Here is a 13146-nt window from a genome sequence, read left to right as displayed (position 1 = left end):
TAACTTTTTTCATATGAAAATGTACTTTTGACTTTCAGCTCCTAAGTACCATCACTACCTCAGAGCTACATCACTTCCTCAGTCAACCCAATGTAATTGGTAATGACTCTGACATCTGTGTGATCTTCAACAACTACAACAACACTCCTGCCTTCCTAGAAACTGTATGTCCTTACTCTGAATGTTCCCATATTACATACAGTATCAGTCGAAAGGTTGGACACACTTTCTCATTCAAGGGAATGGGAAGATGTGTCCAAACTTTTGAATGGTACTGTACATATTTTTTATAGATTACATAAACTTAAGAGGACTCACCATACATATGTATACAATTAAATAATTTGATCGTCAGTCTAAAATTACCAATTTTACACCACTCTCTCATTAAACATGTAAATGCACGTGTATGCCATTAGGAGGATGTTCCAGATAATGTGAAGATGGTGATCCTCCCCTGTGTTTGGCCTTTGGCGCTGAGCAGCAACAGCAGATCTGAGGTTGATTCTTGGTTTCACCTACGATTGAGGAACTATCTTAGATTCCTCAGCAAGAGCCTCATCAGCTCCACTGAAGTGCAGAATGCTTCATGTCTTGCCTTCCAGAAACTGTAAGTCTCTTTTTCACAGGGTGATGAAGCTCAGGTACAACTGGACTATCACAGATAGATTTCATGATACACAAATGTGTTTGGTTTTCTTTTAAATAGGGTCTCTTTAATGGGAAACAACTTCATATACACGAGCTCTGACTTTGGACAGGGTGATATCTACACCACCATCAGGACTTACTTGAGAGTTGGTAAGATGCATTTTTGAGCAAATGTTTAATGTACAGTGGGTGTGTAATGTAGATGTTTAAAATTCAAGTAATGAATTTTTAACCCAGCCTTTTTTTTAATAATTTATAGTAAAATATATCAAAAGGATAAGGGTCACACCAGATCTAATACTGACTGTCCATGCTGACTCCAACTTTCTCTAGGCAGGATGCACATAGCTGCTGAAATTATATGTTTTTTCTAAACCAAGCACTTGAGGTTTTTTGGGAAAAGTTTTCAGTTTTGCTTTTAATATGGAATTTGTCATGTGGTGTAGGTGGAGAAGTGTCCACAGCCACCTCCACAGAATAATTATGACAAATATCAAGATTCTACAGAATATCAGTCAGTAGGGATGTGAGGCTTGTAACTTAGACTGATGAGGCAATTGGATTTTTATACAATATTCTTGCCTATTGCACAATTTAATTTTCTTAATCAAATATAACATAAAAATAGCACAGCAGATTGTTTTGGTTGCAGCTCCACTTGTCTTCTGATGAATGAGCAATAATATGTTATGTAAAGAGATAAGTCAATTCTAAATAAATTTAGTTAATTGTTGACAATGTGTTTGGTTTTCCCTGTTTCCATAGGCTCTGGAGCCAGATGCTACAATGCCAGTGATGCAGAATTAAACTCTACTGCCTGGTTTGCCAATTACATCGGCAGCTTTGTGACATTTATCACTCTGGATGATCTTACCACCTTCGTGTCCACTAGTCAGGTATGTCCTGATATGAGTTCTATACAATTTATCTGAAGTTTATGCTCAAACAAAAACAGAATATAGAAGTTGTTAATTTAATTAGAATGGCTATAACTATCACTTAAGTATTTTCAGGTCTAATAAAGGGTAAACTAATAGTAGTTAGTAAAAAATGAGAAAACAACAAAAGGCATTTTCAAAGTCACTGACCTTTTTTTCTTAATTATTGAAGATTCAAGTGTTCCTAGAGGACCAAGCCAACCTTGAGCTCTTTAACAACACAGCGATCCCAGAAAATGTAACCAACTACTACATCTCACAGCTTTTTACATTCAACCCAACCTTCAACCCTCTGAAGTGAGTATCCTACTTACCACGCCATTAATAGCTTTGACAAAATATCTCATTGTGGCATACATATTGTTCATAATAATTTAGTGGGTGAATTGGTCATACTGTATATTAAAATGACATGTTACTTTTTATCTAGGCTTCCAGGCTTTTTCCTGTGCTCCTCTGAGGTCCCGAGTTTAGCATATTCTTCAGTGAATGAAGCTGATACCATACGCATCTTGAACGAAATGAGGAAATTCTGCAATGGAACAGAGGACCCTGAGGTACCAGCTCCTAATATAACTACACAGCAACAGAGTTCAGTTTTGACTTTTTAAAATATAGCACAAAACCAATTGCTCCTATTATAGTGTTTGACATCTTAATCTGATGGATTCATTCTTTTAGAGATATTTTTGAATGTTACAACATTTCATTGCATATCTGCAGTCCTTTTAGTCAGTACTATGTAGAGTTACTATTCAGTTTTGCTGTTGACAGTTTCTGGGTGTTTTGTGACAGGGTGGATTTAAAACTTTAAGCTCTATATATAATGTGTTCAGTTTTGTGTTACATGGTCTGCTGAGTTTGTTAGTGGTTAGTTTTGAAGACTCTCAGGCAAGTAAGAGTGATCTGTGTATGTTAGCAGTATGATGAAATTACAACCTGTCTAGTGTTGTGAATGGTGGAATACACTCTAATGCCCCATGACCATGATGTATGTTAAGAGAATGAATTGCAAAAAGAAAAAATCTCAACTCTCAACAACAACACTGGGTTGTGGAAAAAAAGATTGATTTCATACAAATTTATTACCAGGTTGTAATTCCAGACCTTTTGGTGATCCTGTGACCTTACCACTAGGTTGACATTTTTGATTATAAGTGAAATTACTCCACAGTTATTGGACATATTGTCATGAAATTTGGTAGAGATATCCATTGTGCCCAGAGGATGAATCCATATGACTTTGGTGATCTCCTTGATCTTTCCTCAGCAGGTCAAAGTTTCCACTTATCCAGTGAAATATCTTAGCATCAACTGAATGGATTGGCAAAAAAAATTTTTATAGACAACCATGGTTCCCAGACGATGTATCTTAAGGACTTAAGTGATTCTCTGACTCTTACTTTAGTGCCTAACAGGTGTTTTTTAGTGAAATACCTCAACAGCTGTTGGATAGATTGCCATATAAATTAGATTTTCATTTCATCATTTTTGTTTGGTGATCCACTGACTTGCGCCATCATCAGGTCAAAATTTTAATTTGTGCAATACTGTATGACCAACTACCTGCAAAACTGACTGCACTTTGTATTGAGTGCTAACCAGCAAATGTTAACATGTTAACACACTAAACTAAGATGGTTAACATAGTAAACATCATACCAACTAAACAGCAGAATGTTAGCATTGTCATTGTGAGCATGTTAGCATACTGATGTTAGCTTTTAGCCTAAAAGCACCATTGTGCCTTGTATTTGTATTTTATTCTACAGGTATCTGCTGCTCTGGCATCCAACATTCAGACCGTCACGGCACAGACATTTGAGACCCTGGGCAGTGCCAGCGCAGGCCTGACCAACAGCCAGATCTCTTCAGTTTCCCCATCAGTGCTGATTTCCTCTTTGCCCACCCTGAGCTCAGTCAGCACCTGGAGCCAGGGGCAAGCCATCACAATTGTCCAAACCATCATTTCCTCAGGCTTCAAGGTAACTTAACAAGGCTGATAATTATGTGAAATATTTAATACTTCAAAGCACGTGACTAACAGTGTTCCATATTTGGTTCAGTATGATTGAATAATTTCTTCTTTTTTATTAAATATAAAATGACCCTGAAGTGCTTTGTGTATGTCACTTTAGTGATTCTGGCTTTGATAAATGTATTAAACAGATCAACAGTGGATCCTCCCTGGAATCCCTTGGCACCCTTGTTGCTGGAATTCCTTCAGAGTCAATAGAAAGCACCCAAGCGTCTGAGCTACTCAGTATCTCCCAGAGTGCCACCTTTGTTTCCAACATGCTGGTAGCCCCAACAGTTGTCCAAGAGACCTACATCCAAAAGGTACAATGTTAATTTCTGTTTCTACCCTAACATACAATCCATCAATAATTCTCAAGTCAACAAATTAGGTCCATCTTTGGATGTTATTTTAAAAATATCTCTCTATGGGAATCAACTAAAATATGGCGTTGAAGTATTTTTATTGGAAAATGTCTAATCTTGATCTAAAGACTTTGTTGAAAAATACATTTGATACCAAAATGCTTAGTAAACAGTATTATTTTACATACAAAATAAATAACAGTGAATACATGTTCTGCACTTTTGAGATTATCTCTGACTACTTGGTTTTAACTGTCGGTGAACATCATTTAATTCCCTGGTAGATAATCTCTGTGGATCGAAGTCCAGCCGGTGTGCTGGTGAATGTCCCTGATGCTATGGCAACTCATATCCCACCGTCACTGCTGGTATTTTCTGAGGAGACTGTGGACATCCGTGCGATCAACAGGAAGAAATGGACACGAGATCAGGTCAATCAGATCAGATTAATCGGACACTGGTTTTTTGAAGTGTGGTCCTAATGAATTTTGATTGAAGTTACAGATATTTCATTACAGTGCCAGAAAATACATATTTTCAGTGTTTTTCTCAGACAAAAAAGACTAAAACATGTAGCACAAGTGAAATTGCTATGGGATTATCAGGTGATTACCAGTACAACGGTACTATCAACAACCTATAAGCCACCTATTTCATATATATTGTGCTATTAATTGTACATTTGTGTTATCTGAGTCATGGTCAATATGAGTCAAGTATTAAGAGTTACAGAACACACAAGAATTTCCACTGACAAAAAATTGATACCAACAGTATGTACCACAGTTGTAGTATTGCTGTAAAGGGATGGCTAATATAAATTTTAGCTGACATTAGATTGCTGTGTCTTGTTGTTCTTCTAGGCTGCCATGTTCTTTGGGGTGCTGGGTAATACAAACTTTGACATCGAGCAGTAAGTAAAGTCCTAACTTATTTGTTGTGTTTTTTCAGGGATGATTATTCAGGGTCTGTTAACTTTTTTTTGCTTTTTCATACTCCTCCACAGGCTTTCTCCTTCTGTGCTGCAAGGCTTCACGTGCACGTCAGTACAGAGGATGACAACAACCAGGATCAAAGGGCTGGTCTATGCTAGCAGGCCGAGGAGAGGCAGAGCCAAGGTGGAGCTAAAGCAATCACAGGTAAATTCAAATGAAATCTGCTTGAAACTAAACTTAACGAAATAGCTATGGCTCTTTTTCTGACATTACAAGATAAGTTGGATGTACAGTGAAATACCATAGTCATAAATTAAAAATCAACTTCAACAGTAAAACAATATTCTTTCTTTGAAATGAAAATGATTTGTTTCCCTTCATTTCGGTGTTATAGACCACTAACTTTTGTAATAATCAGTATTTGTTTGTGTCTTTTCTATAGCTGACCTGCATGTACAATCTGCTGAATGGAGACTTCTCCCAGAGCTTCACAGATTATCCAGCAGACATGCTTCTCTACTTCAAGTGAGTCTGCTTTCAAACATTTTGTTGTACTGACCTCATAATGTGTCACTGGTTTGAGAACTGTAGAAATGCTTATTGATTTTTCCATCTTTACGTCTATTTAATGCAGCAACAAAGATGTCGAGAGAGCCAACTGCAGGTCCTACTTTTCTGCAGTGGGTGCTGCAGACTTCTCTCTGGTCTCCAGCATTTTGAACAAGGACTCAGTGCTACTCAGTGAAGCCAGAGACTGCTTGGTGAGTGCCAAAGAAATTATGATTTACTACAAAAACAGATCATAAGTAATAGTTACCACAGGATGACAGGATATACCAATGAATATGTTATGTTATATAAATGCATATATATGAAATAGTTCAAGATATTTATTATAAAGCACATAAAGGAGAGCAAAAAAATGAAATGTGAAAGTCTGGAATAGGAATTTTCATGTAACTGTTCAGGAACTTTGACACAGTTTTAATGAGATACTGTTTCTCTTGTCTAGGGTATAAGCAATATGAGTCTAAGCAGAGACCACATAGAGGTGCTGGGGAACATGGCCTGCACTCTGGACAGTTCTTACATCAAGAACTCTGATCCTCTTATCTTGGAAAAGCTCAAAGCCTGCAAGGGCTTCTCTGACAGCCAGGTGGCTGCCATGGAGACACTGCTGCTGTCTGGGAAAACACGTTACGGGTACAGGAATTAAATAAAAATCAAGAGTTATTGTTGTAAATGTCGAAAACCTTACATAGTTTATATCTCCATTGTTGGTCAAAAACAATTAAAAACATACTGTATCAATAAGACATGCCATTTCACTTTCACAAGAGCCACACACAGAGAAGAGGTGTTGGAAAGCTTTGAGAGATGGACTAATGCATTTTTGGTCTTTTCATGGGATTTGTTGGCAATAAAGAAAATTTATATGAACTCCAGCCTTATTCTTTTACTGTGCTGAATGCAATGTTGTGCCAGCAAGAAAGGTAGCTGGCTGGACTTTAAGAATATTTCCTCTGTTTTCAGAGATGCCTCCACTTGGAACAAGCAAACACTGGAAAACCTGGGGATCCTTCCTCTGTATTTCACAAGAAATATCTGGGGCCAGTTCAAAACTGTATGTGTTTCAGGCTTACTTTTCCTTACTACTGTTTGTTCCCATTTAACTGTATTTAAAACTAATGTCCAGTATGTTTTTTGGCAGTCAACAAAGAGAAGGTTCCTCAAGACCTTCATGCCCAAGCTGAGGAAAAAAAAGACAGAGAAGAGGAAGCTCAAGATGCTGTTTAAACAGATCAGCGGTCTCAAGATAAAACGAGGAGCAGGTAAAGGAGGATGTGGCAGAGAAGCGTGTTGTGCTTATTTTTATGTAGCAGCAGCTGATACCGGATGACAGAAAATTAATTGGCAACTATTAATGTAATGACTATTAAGTAATTATCATTTTTAAGCAAAATGCCAAATTTGATAGTTCCAGCTTCTCAAATGTGAGGACTTGCTGTTTTTTTATTTGTCTTAAATCATAGTAAACTGAATATCTTTGGGTTTATGACTGTTGGTCAGACAAAAAAAGTGATTTGAAGATTCATGAGGGGTGTTTTTCCCAATTTTCTGACAAATTACAAAAAAATATGAACTGACTAATCAAGAAAATAATAGCAGATTAATCAATCATAAAATAATCATAAGTTTCAGTCCAAGTGAGTGCACGTGAGTTCGGTTGAATGCCATGCAGCAAAATGATACACTCATGTGTCCACACCTAACTTATTTTTTTTCTCACAAGGCTGCACAGTGGGGAACATCACCCAGGTGACAGTTAACGACGCCTCCTTCCCCTTTGGCTATGACCAGACGCAATTTGACCTCTGCCTGGATGTCCCTGTTCTGAAGGACAACCTCAACTTGATCTGTGAGAAAGTGGATGACGATGACTTCCAGGAAGTCATTCTGAAGAAACTCAACCAGGTAAATATCATGTACAAAATGTGAGCTCGCTGTTATTATTGGTTGCTGGGTACGGGGCATCTATTTTTGCAAGTAATGCGTGATTGAGATATTTATTCAGCATATGCTGGATTCTATAGGAGTATCCACACATTTTGTGAAATTTCCAAACAAGGAAGTGTACAGGAATATGCCAAAATGTGTTTTAAAGCTTTTGAGACGTGTATTGTGTTAAGTGGTAGTCGTTTCCACATCAATCACAACTTGACAACTGTTCTGAGCAGGAAAAAATGTCTTAACAACCCAAAAGGTTATGGTACAGCTGTCACCATATTATGTTGATGTACTGTATATACTGATAGGAAGGTTTTAGGTTTTAGGTTTCAACACTGCTTAAGTTTCTACGCATTCTCCATTTTTACAGGCATTCCCATCGGGTGTTTCTGATACAGAGGTTCAGGTGCTTGGTTCAGTGTCCCGTGTGGCGTCACTTGACGACATCTCCAAGTGGAACATCACCACAATTGACACCCTGGCAGCCCTCATGAAAGCTGAGGATGGATCATGGGAAACAGCAAAGGTACAATATAGAAGGATTCTCAAAACTACCAGTATACTGATACCTGTATAAATTCTGCCTGATGGTATATATGATTTGCTTGCGTGTTTTCTTTAATTTTGTTTAGAGCAAAGCAATCATCACCAAGTATCTGAATACCTCTGGGAAATCCCTGGGCAGCAATGAGCTGAACAGCATTGACTCCAACCTGTGCTCATTAGACACCAGTACAATAAAGACCATCACCCCAGATAGTATCAGGTTGGTGTCAGCATGTAGCTCTGAGATGCCTAAACACAACCACTGTGAGTGCTGATGCAGACTTAACACTGTATGTTGCTTCCTTCTTGCACCTTTTCAGAAATGCCAACCCTCTGAATGTGGTGTCATGTTCACTTGAGCAGAAGAGAGTCCTGTATGAGATCAGTAACACTTCCTTCAGCTCACAGCGTGCCAGTCCCAGCTCCTTTTACAACTTAGTTAAGCCCTATATTGGTAAGAACACGTTACCTGTCTTTCCTGTCTGTTTCTTTATCTCTCATAAAACTTATCTCTGATTGAGTGTTTTACTTCTAATCTGATAGGTGGAGCACCTCTGTCAGATGTAGTAGCTCTGTCAAGCCAGAACATCAACATGGACGTAGATGCTTTCAGGAGTCTGGATCCTAACGTGATTGCTGTAAGGATACTTGAGTAGACACGTACTGTTTATCATTTATTATATACTTGATATACTGAGCTGATGCTCTTCAGCATAATTTACTTGTCAAAACTTTAAGGTTAGTAAGTATTTAAGATATGATTTTTTAATCAAAGACTCAGGGATTGTGAAGAGCACACAGCAAACTTCAACAATCTGAGATGTTTGCAAGAACATTAGGTCAGTCACTTTTGTCACAAATCTTAAGTCTTGGTTTCTGTAGCTTTGTCTTCAGAGTGAAAATAGGCTGCATGGTGATGGGGTATGTAAGTATCCCAAAGTGCAGTGTGTGATCCTCTGTTATCTAAAAAAACGATGCATATGTACTGGCAGAGTGCAAAAATTTGCAAAATGTGAGAAATATTTATTTTTGAATTGAATTGAAGTATGCCGGCCCTCAGAGAGTTTAAAAGTAATAACAATTTCTATATCTTTGCTGAAAACTTATAATTGTTTGTACCAAAGGTGTCTTTCTTTTTTAAATACATAATAAATTGATTGCTTCTTATTGTCCATTGTGTTAAAATGTCAGACCAATTCTCTTCACTATTTATTTTGAAATGCACAGGGTTTGTCCGTGACCAATGTGCAAGGCCTCATGGGTAATCAGCTACAAGATCTGAAGCTGTTTGAGAAAAATACCGTGATTCAGACCTGGGTGAACATGCAGCTGCAGTCAGACCTAGACAGACTTGGTGTGGGCCTAACCACCAATAGAACCAACCCGACCACTGCACCACCCAGCTCCAGCAACAGCACAAAGGCTGTTGCATCAACTACAAGCAGCACCAATGTGACAGCAACACAGGGTAAAAATACATAGCTTTCGTGCGTATGTAGGCTTTATGCTTACTCTTTAGCATACTGTATTTTAACTAATAGGATCTATTTGCATCATCTCCAGTGAGCAAATTAGATTGTAGAAGGTCCTCAGGTTGCACCCTGTACTGTTTTCAGCCAAAAGAGGGCACCAGTGCACCACAGTCTGTGTTCAAAACAAATTTAAGAAAACTTTTGAGTGACAACGAGAATGTTCATGACCACTTCATGATTATACCTTGTATTTATTTAGCATAGCAACCATAATAGGGCAACACATTTTAATTCACTTAAATAATGTATTGTTGCATAACGACAGTACAGGATGTAACACTGCTTAGTGATGACTCATATTACAGTGCACCATCTTACTAGATTCAATCTCATCCACAGGAAACACAGGTAGCTCAAGTACAACCCTGACCACTACAGCACCTACATTACAACCACAAGGTGAGTACCAGTTTACCCACTGGACTAAAATAATGTGATAATATTGTTTAAACTGGCAATTTATTTGTGTAAAAAATATAATGTTATATCTATTTTCAACCATTTGAGTCGTGACAAGAGTTGTCATTATAATTATACAATTTTGCATCTGTGACAAACATAATTACAGTCTAAATATGTTTGTTTTTTAAAATTATTTTTCAGTTAATGGTACAAGTGGAGGGGCAGAGCTTTCAAAACATCCAATATCCATAATCCTGGCTGCACTTCTGACAACGGTTCTGCAAATACTACAACAACCAGTCTGAATACATTTATGACTTCAGCATCCAAATTAATTATCAATAATTATTCAATGAAGTTATAAGTAATGCGCACATCTTGGGAGTGAGATTCATTAATATTATGCTTAAAGAAAATTGATTCACTGCAACTTCTTAATTTCTGCTTCACTGTCTTTTTATGTTGTAAAACTATGTTACTGAATAATCACAGAAATCAAAAGAATATGTTTTATGTGTTGATCTAGGATTTTACTCTACATTTACTTTTTGAAATTAAGTACTGGAAAAAGTAATATCTACATTAAATCATTATTAAAATCTAAAGAATGAGTATATGAAAAATAAATCCCTCAAATTTACTGTATTTATCAATTATTATAATTTACACTGTATTGCTATTCCTTAAATTAATAAAGTCATATAATAAATATCTGATGCCTTTGTCTCTTTGAGCAGATAAAGAAATTCAACACGATATGTCCTGACTTTTGTCGATTTTACCTTCAACAATCAAATCCAACACTACTCTAGAATAGTTTCCAAAGTGCCAGTGTGCATTGAAAAAGAAAATACATTGTCTAGCTTGTTAAGACCCAAGTAACAAAATACCAAGGTTCTAGATATTAATTCTTTGTCAATTTATATGGAGCAGAAAGAACTGATGAAAAGGCAACATGTTCTCACTTAAATTTGATTATTATCTCGACTTTTATCTAGAAAATGCTCCACACTCAGGGTATCTAAAGCCATGATTTATCATGGTTACAATGGTTCAATAAGCCCATTTCACAAGGACAATTTCTTGCCACATTGCAAGGCATTTATTAGGGATCAGTGGTGGAAGAAGTATTCAGATTCTTAAGTAAAAGTACCAATACAGCAATGTGGATTATATTACAAGTAAAAGCTCTTCATGAAAAATTCTACTTACTGCAAGTAAAAGTGCATAGGTATTAGCAGCAAAGTATGGAAGTAAAAGTAGTGGTTTGGTCCCTCTGACTGATATTATTATATACTATATCATTAAATTATTAATACTGAAGCATCAGTGTAAGCAGCATGTTACTGTTGTAGCTGCTGGAGGTGGAGCTAGTTTGAACTACTTCACATACAGTTAGCTAGTTTAGTCCAGTGGTTCCCAACCTAGGGGTCGAGCCCTTCTAAAGGGTCACCAGATAAATCTGAGGGGTTGTGAGATGATTAATGGGAGAGGAAAGAAGAAAAAACAAAGCTCTGATACACACATCTGTTCTCAGTTTTTGGACTTTTTCTCAAATATTGGATTTTTGGTGAAATATTGAATCATTAGAACATTTATTGACATGAGACCATGTGAGAAGTTTAGAGGAAACAATCACTATTTGGTGGAGCTGTTAACAACTCATAGACATCTGAAATGTGACCCTGACTACACACTGCTTTTTGTAAGATGCCAAAACCAAAAAGGTTGGAAACCACTGGTTTCATCTTTAACAATGTGTTGTATTTTAAAATCTTATTATATTATCCATTGTGTCAAATCTTCATCTGAAAAGTAACTAAAGCTGTCAAATAAATGTAGTGGAGTAGAAAGTACAATATTTCCCTCTGAAATGAGTGGAGTGGAAGTATAAAGTAGCATAAAATGGAAATACTCAAGTAAAGTGCAAGTACCTCAAAACAGTACTTACTTGAGTAAATGTATGTAATGTATGTAATTAGTTACTTTCCACCGCTGTAAGGGATGAAAGAAATACTGGAAATTGTTTCAATAATGTATTTATTTTATAAAGTACAGAGTGATAAAAAAAAGCCTGTTCCCAGCTAACAATAAAACAGAAATGCTGTAACCCTCTTAATATGTAAAAGTATCCCAACAGAGAGGCAAACAGACTTAGCAAGACAAAAAGTCTTCAACCATGCTAGCAGCTCTGTGAGGCTGCACAGCAGTAACCATGCTTAACATGCTGATGTTTAGCAGGTATAATCTTTATCATGGTAACCAACTTAGTTTAGCATGTTAGCATGCTAACTTTGCTAATAAGTACTAAACACAAAGTAAAGCTGAGAAAGTTTTGAGCAAAGTACATTTCTAACCTGATGATAGCGCTACATGACAGTGATTACCAAATTTGTTTTACTTGTTGAGACATCTCACTCAAAACTACAGATGTGCACCTCAGTAGAGGAAAAGTCAGGGGATCTCCAGCGTTGTAAGATACATTGTTTAAAACCATCCATGTCTGTACAAAATTTGGTGGCAATATACAAAGTAGATGTCAAGATATTTCACAGGATAAGTGCAAACTTTGAGCTACTGGTAGCACTAGAGGAAAAGTCAGGGGGTCACCAAAGTAGGCTTCATCCTGTGGGCACCATGGATCTCTCTACCAAATTTCATGGCAATCCGTAATAGTTGCTGAGATATCTCCAACTGACAATCACTGCATGTTGCATGTTGACAGAAAAGCCTATTCCCACATCACAGTAAAACAGAAATACAACTACCATTACGACAGTAAATCACTTATAGTAGATGCTGTACTCCATCAGAGAGAATACATGACTTACTTAAAAAGGGTTTTTTTTAAGTTATCATGGGATAGCTTATATTTTCACATTACTGTATTTCACAGTACATTAACTAGTAACAGTACACACATCTAATGATTTGATATTTTGTATTATGATCCAGTGCTCTAGGTGTGAATTCAATTTTAACTATATTTTCAAATACTAAATATAGCTTCTGTAACAAATGTGAAATTTTTCATTTATCATGGGATGAATTGTTAATATTATGCACATTTTGGCTGTTGCACTGTCTATAGCAGGTATAGTAAGCAAAGTTGCCAATTGCCATTACTGTTGTGAATTGTGCGTCTGCTACGCTGTGCATGTACCACTCATTTGTTTTCCTACTTTACTTCGCAGTTGAAAAGTGACAGACATATGAAAGAGAACAAGAGGGATGACAGTTTACATGTTGATA

At 36.9% G+C, this 13146-nt stretch overlaps 1 protein-coding gene across 1 annotated transcript in view; it reads left to right on the top strand.

Annotated features, from left to right (window-relative positions):
• LOC137199883 (uncharacterized) overlaps positions 1-10582 on the top strand; it is a 28688-nt gene extending 18106 nt beyond the window's left edge. The window contains exons 59-82 of the mRNA XM_067614483.1: positions 39-164; positions 420-610; positions 710-801; positions 1417-1547; positions 1762-1886; positions 2020-2146; positions 3362-3574; positions 3759-3929; positions 4256-4402; positions 4835-4884; positions 4978-5110; positions 5349-5431; positions 5541-5667; positions 5919-6109; positions 6440-6530; positions 6618-6738; positions 7200-7381; positions 7785-7940; positions 8047-8180; positions 8281-8414; positions 8504-8598; positions 9188-9428; positions 9832-9891; positions 10096-10582. Of these exons, the coding sequence (XP_067470584.1) occupies positions 39-164; positions 420-610; positions 710-801; positions 1417-1547; positions 1762-1886; positions 2020-2146; positions 3362-3574; positions 3759-3929; positions 4256-4402; positions 4835-4884; positions 4978-5110; positions 5349-5431; positions 5541-5667; positions 5919-6109; positions 6440-6530; positions 6618-6738; positions 7200-7381; positions 7785-7940; positions 8047-8180; positions 8281-8414; positions 8504-8598; positions 9188-9428; positions 9832-9891; positions 10096-10199 (3225 nt within the window). The 3' untranslated portion in view covers positions 10200-10582. The remainder of the gene's footprint in view (positions 1-38; positions 165-419; positions 611-709; positions 802-1416; positions 1548-1761; positions 1887-2019; positions 2147-3361; positions 3575-3758; positions 3930-4255; positions 4403-4834; positions 4885-4977; positions 5111-5348; positions 5432-5540; positions 5668-5918; positions 6110-6439; positions 6531-6617; positions 6739-7199; positions 7382-7784; positions 7941-8046; positions 8181-8280; positions 8415-8503; positions 8599-9187; positions 9429-9831; positions 9892-10095) is intronic.
• Positions 10583-13146: the final 2564 nt, after the last annotated feature.

This window comes from Thunnus thynnus, chromosome 16 (assembly GCF_963924715.1).
Source record: "Thunnus thynnus chromosome 16, fThuThy2.1, whole genome shotgun sequence".
Lineage (NCBI taxonomy): Eukaryota > Metazoa > Chordata > Actinopteri > Scombriformes > Scombridae > Thunnus > Thunnus thynnus.
The sequence above is the reverse complement of the archived record's forward strand: the minus strand, read 5'-3'. Positions and strand labels throughout refer to the sequence as shown.